The sequence below is a fragment of the Cervus canadensis genome, chromosome 3, assembly GCF_019320065.1.
Source record: "Cervus canadensis isolate Bull #8, Minnesota chromosome 3, ASM1932006v1, whole genome shotgun sequence".
Lineage (NCBI taxonomy): Eukaryota > Metazoa > Chordata > Mammalia > Artiodactyla > Cervidae > Cervus > Cervus canadensis.
The window spans coordinates 88,643,746-88,649,745 of NC_057388.1; the positions used below are offsets into that span (position 1 = coordinate 88,643,746).

Consider the following 6,000-nt stretch of genomic DNA (forward strand, 5'->3'; position numbering starts at 1 on the left):
TGTCCCCAAGCTCCCTACAGTGGGTTCTCTGTCTCCTGGACCCCACAGCCACTTATTTCTTAAGTTTTCCTGTCTCATTTCTTTGGGGAACATCCTTCAGAGCTTCCAAAGAAAGTGTGCATGGGTAGCCGGCTTTTACAGCCCTTACGAGTCTGAGGAGGTGTTTATTCTGTCCCCACACTTAATTGGCGTGGGTGTCATTTCATGGGCTGGAGAGAGAATTCTAGGCTGAAAGCATTTTCTCTCAGAGGTTTGAAGCCACTGCTCCATCATCGTCTAGCCTCCAGGCTTGCTTTTGAGAAATCCAATAATGATTTCCAGTTCTTTGTATGTGACTTTTTTTTTTTTTTTTTACCCTTTCTCAAATCCTTTGGGATCTCTGCTTTATCCTTAGTGTTCTGAAATGTTACGAAGCTGTGTCTTAGCATCTGGATCTTTTTTCTTCTGTTCTGCTGGGTATCTAATGGGCCTTTTCAATCTGAAAATCATGTTTTCAGTTCTAGAGATTTACTTGCAATGTGTCTGATAATTTCCTACCTTCTGTTTTTTCTAGTCTCTAGAAAGCTCTTTTATCAGAGATTGGATCTCTTAAGGTCGCCTACTTTCCATCTTTTAATCTCTTCTGCTCTCTGGAAGATTTCCTTGACTTTACCTTCTCATCTTTATGTGGAATGTATTTCATCTATCTGATTTCTTTAACAGATTTTCTCTCATTCCTTTTTAATAAAAGTATCCGTTTGTATGATACAAATCTTTTCTGTCTCTGAAGGTATTAGAGTTTAGAGCCATTTGTTTTTGTTTCTGCTCCCCACGTTGTCTGTTACCTCTGTGTTCCTTAAGAGTGAGACACTGAAACACAGCTTGTTGGGGTGTGCAGGGCAAAGCTGGGTGACCTGTAGGCCTCGGGGTGGTGAGTCTTAGGACTGCAGGCCAGATCTTTCATTGTCTCCACACCCCCAACCCCTCACCTCCCCACCCACCAGATACTATCATAGATCTTCTCTGGGGCTTCTCCAGGTCAGTTTCTCAATACAGTGGATGAACTTCAGGTGTCTGGTCAACAAAGGCCTGAGTGTTGGGATTGGTAGGACCTACTGGTCCAGTCAGTTGAATACAAACTGTCAACTAACTCTTACCTTTCACTTCTTCCTCTCATTGTGCAGTAGCTGAGCCTCCATGCCCTGAGAACTCCAGGACACAGGACGTGCAGCTTCCTCTTCTTTAATGTCAGAACCACTTTATGTGTGCTTTGCATCTCCCAGAAATACTGGGTTGGCCCAAAAGTTTGTGTTTTCCCTAAGATACTATTTAAAAACCCAAATCAACTTTTTGGCCAATCCAGTATGTTGCCATCTCTGATTCATATCTTTTTTTTTTTCTCCTTCACTATAATTTTTGTTTTATGAGGAAGAAGAATTTTATATGTGCATTTATTCTGTCTTATTTAATTGGAATTTTTTTTTAATATGTCATATAAAATTGTCAGTTTTCCTTTCTTTGGAAGGACTGCACTTTTCTGAAATTATTTGCTTCCTCCTCTCTTTCTACTAAACACTTCTTTTTACTGTGAAATAATAGTGATATTAGGAGGTACTTGGGATTTTTTTTTTAAGTTGACCCCAGAATGTATTTAAAATTTCTATTGGTCTATGAAATCTAAAATCAGAAAACTAATGACCTAGGCTTTAGAAAAAAAAAAACTGACCCAGAGGAGAGGGACAATGGCCAGAAGGCAGGCTAAGTTTAAGGGAGAAGTTTTTTCAAGCTGAGAGAAACTTGAGCATAGGCAGAGAGTTGAAGAAGTCAGTGTAGCAGAAGATCCAAGAACATGAATGGTGGCCTCTCCTAGAGAGGAGGGCAGTCAGAAGAGACAGGCTTGTTGGGAGGAGAATTCATCCCTGCGGGGTCTATGCAGGCCTCCTAAAGTTGGAGAGAGGCAGGCAGGCGGGGTCATCTCTTGGCACGTTGGGGAGGCCCTGTTCTGAGGCATGTTTCTACCACTTCTCCACATTCTCTTTCCTGATAGTCTGTTTTAAAGTATTAAAATGGGGTGGGGAAAGGGGTGTATTTGTGCCTGGACAATGGGTATGCAGTTACCTGTGGCTGCAGACAGTGGTACCCCGAGGGCTGGAGCTGATTGCCCTGTCCAGCCAGCATCTGGGAACCTATACGCAGTCCCCACTGACGGTCTCCCCTTGTCTCCCCAGGACTGGTCCAGATCCCTGTGAGCATGTACCAGACTGTGGTAACCAGCCTCGCCCAGGGTAACGGGCCGGTGCAGGTGGCCATGGCCCCTGTGACCACCAGGATATCGGACAGCGCAGTCACCATGGATGGCCAGGCTGTGGAGGTGGTGACGTTGGAACAGTGACATGCAGCCATACCATGGCATCATTTTCTAGTCTACTTCAAAATTTTTTACACGTTTGCAGAGGTGCAATCAAATGGAATTAAGTCTCTCGACTTTGGAAGAAAAGTTTTGTTAACCTTTTTTTTAAAAAGGAAGAAAGGCAGTGGATTTTGGAATTGCATTTTTTAAAAAGCACCACTCTTGATTTTCTGGGATTGGTGGAATAAGATACTGCGTTGTCAATTTCACGGTCCCGAAAAAGCCAAATTGTGGCAGGACTTCTTTCTGCGGAAACGTGTGTATACTTCCGTGTGTGTATGTGTGAATGTGAATATATGTATATGTGTACATATGGATATACACATTTACATATATATATAGAGTATATATATATATGTGTAGATATATATATATATATATATATATATAAAGAAACCCGCATGGAATTATCTGTATGAAATCAAGGTGAGCTGTGGAAAAATAATTCACCCAGTTTAGTGGGTGTAGGGTACGTGGCCAGACAGCCACCTGGTTTTGTTCATACCAGGGTCATGCGTTGAGCTACTGACAAACTCAGGCGGAGGTGACCATGCCCTTCACCAAAGCTGCCTCCCAGTGGCCACCCAGAACTCTCCCTGCTGGGCTCACCTAAGAACGGAGGTTCCGGATTGGGGTGAGGTCCAGAAACTGTGCTTGCAAGACCCAGGGGCCGCGTGGTCTGGCAGCTGAGACGCTCCTCGGGCTGGCCCAGATGCTGACCTTGCCACAGGCAAATGAAATGTCTTTAAAGCTCCCAGGCAGGGTCGAGAGGGTTTTCTTTCTTTCCCATCTCCTCCCCTCCCCAGGAAACCTTCTTGATCTCACGACTGTTAACCCGTCGCTTTGGTTTTAAGGTCAGTCCTGAATTGGTCATGTATATGAACTGAAGGTGACAGAAGTATTAAGGGTTTGAGGAGTGCGTGCGCGTTGCGTGTGCTTGTGGGTGTGTGCATCGTGGAGAGAATGAGGGGGTGGGAGGAGTTGGAAGGGGAAAGGAAGGAGGGAGAGAAAAATCTTTTAAAGACCAGGGTGCACCAATGGGAGCAACTTTTTCCCTTCCTGTGACTTCCTGTAGCTTAACAGAGGAGACGAGAACTGACAGGGGCTCCTGGCGCGAGGAAGGCTGGCCATTAGACTGAGGGGCACTGGAGAGAAGAGGGCTGAGGGTGCCTCCTGCACCCCTGGATCAGGCCCGATCTCAGAAGGGACCTTGCAGCTGTCCCAGGTGCATTGTACTAGGCCCAGGCCCCACAGCTTCCCTCTCATGGCTGTTAATTGGTCTGGGTGTTCTTTGTAATGAAATTCTGTGATTTCTCAGCCACAAGCAAGCCCTGAGTCTCCAGGGGTTAATTCACCTGACTTTTTGACAGGCCAAATCTCTGCTCCTTGAGTACAGGGATGACTCTTCCTCCCTCCTCCCGGGCCCCCCCACCCCCGTGTGTGACTGTATATTTAATGTGTTTTTTTTTTTTAACGCGACATTAAAAAGATTCTTCACGTCTTGCTCAGCCTTTGAGAAAAGTTTCAGATTCTTGTATTTGCTTGTTTTATATAAAACTATCCAGTGTTCTTTGTATGTTTTTTTTTTTTTTTCTGTACGTAATGGGGGGAGGGAAGGGAAATTTACATAAAACAGTCCTAGTTCTACAATTTGTTATTTTTTTAATTATTATTTTTTATCATCGTTGTGAAACTGTCCAGGGGCTTTAAAGTCCGTGTTCCTTTGTGGTGAAATACCCTCCTGATAGTTTGAGAAATTGCCAAGAAGAAGAAGAAAAGCAGAACCCCAGTAGCAGAGCATGGATTCTGTGTCGTTTTCCATTCTGTCTATTACTGCCTCATTCAATAAATAGTTAACGACGTGGCAACAGGAAGTGAAAGTGTTCGTCTGTGTAGGAGCACTTAGCCTCTTAGGAGCTCTCTTTTGGGGTGGCTTGTTCTGCTTTGTAAAAGGAGTAGGTGATTCTACTCAAGCTCAGTGATCTTTGACCCGTGTTCCTGGGCGTTGTGGAGCCCTGTAAGGGGGGTGCGGGAGTGGAAGGGGGTGGCTCCTGCCTGTCTTCTGTCACCAGAGCAGCTCTGCTGAATCAGTTTTACAAGATGCTGTCCAGAGGGGTTATGGCGGGGGGGCGTCTAGTTTGAAAAATCCTAAAGATAGTTTGAAAACCTCTTCCCTGGAGTTCCTTTTTTAGGGGTTAATTGCATTCCACATTAAAATCAGGGTGGGTGGTGATACTTGTCCATCTGTGTCCTCCCCACATGAGTGTTGTTCCGTATTGCAGTGGACTTTCCTTCTTGAAGCGGGGGCCCCATGCCTTTGTTCCTTTAAGGCCTTCCTCCTTGGCTTCTCTCACAGCTCACTCCTTCATGTGGCATCTGTCATTCTTCTACCCATACCTCCTGCCACACCCCCGGCTTCGGGCCCTTCCTAAACCTCCCAGTGGTTTTGCACTCCCACACTTGTGCCCGCTGCTTTCCTCAGCTCAAAATGATGCTCTCCTTGCCCCCTCCATCACCCCTTTCTTTCCTTTTGTTGGGTGTTTGGGTCTGTTTCCTGGTAATAATGATTACAATAGTTGAATGCGGGAGGTCAGAGATGTTTTCCTTGCTGAGAGTGGCCCAATAAAGCCAGTGCCACCCTTCTCCCTTCTTCTTGCCCAAGTGGCACATCATCATCTATTGTCCCCAGAGAGAGTGAGGCAGAGAAAGGATTGGTGGCAGCCAGAGCAAGCAGACATCATTGCCATCAGGCACCCCTGCAACAGCTGGTTGTCTAGAGTACCTCTGTGGGGATGGTGTCTCTCCATAGGCACAGTAATTCTGTTCGCCTGGCAAGACCAAGTTGCTGCCTGTTCAACAAGCATGTGTTGAAGCCCTCTTTGGTGGGGCTGATAGAGAACTTCACTTCCGTTACTGCCCAACTCACCAGCAGGAGCTGCTGACTCAGCTGCCTCCAGGGCCCCGGCAGGTGGAATCTGAGTAAAGCGGAAGCCGTTCCGTTGTGAGAGGGGAAGGAGTGATGGAGACAGGCACAGTGGAGAGCATCTCTAAAAGGAGTGGCCTCTCCTCTGACTGTCTCCAAGCAGGAGGAACATGGGCCCTGCAGTCCTATCTCTTAAATTTTCCAGAGAAACTGAGGAGTCCAGATTTGTGCATGAATTTCCTGATTTCAACAACAAATCAAAAGTCTTTCACATACTTTCCCGGCAAAACAAAACCCACCTGTAGACCAGCTCTGGCCCCAGGCATCAGTTTTACTTTAGTGAATGCTTGCCACGTGCCAGGTGAATGAAGCATAGCAGTTGCCCAAGAAACAGGATGAGACGAGGAGATGTTTTTGTGTGAACAGACCGTGGCAGCCCAGTGTGATAAGGTGCCATCCGGACAGGGTGATGTGGCAGAAGGGGTTCTGTTATCTCATTTTATCTGCTCAAGGGTCCTCTGCAATAAGTAGTTTATCATCTAGGCTCCAGACAAGGATCTGGTGCTCACCGAAACCAAGACCCTGGGCTCGGAATTCTTCACTTTAAGTCCTACATCTGAGAAGATCCGTTGGCGATGCTGATGAGCACTGGAGCCATCTGAACTGAGATGGGTGAGCCGAGGAGAAC

At 46.2% G+C, this 6,000-nt stretch overlaps 1 protein-coding gene across 4 annotated transcripts in view; it reads left to right on the forward strand.

Moving 5' to 3' along the window:
* Window positions 1–5,764, forward strand: part of NRF1 (nuclear respiratory factor 1) — a 121,801-nt gene extending 116,037 nt beyond the window's left edge. For all 4 annotated transcript variants that reach the window (XM_043463703.1, XM_043463706.1, XM_043463704.1 and 1 more), the window contains one exon: window positions 2,208–5,764. In XM_043463703.1, coding sequence (XP_043319638.1) covers window positions 2,208–2,371 — 164 coding nt within the window. In that variant the 3' untranslated portion in view covers window positions 2,372–5,764. The remainder of the gene's footprint in view (window positions 1–2,207) is intronic.
* Window positions 5,765–6,000: the final 236 nt, after the last annotated feature.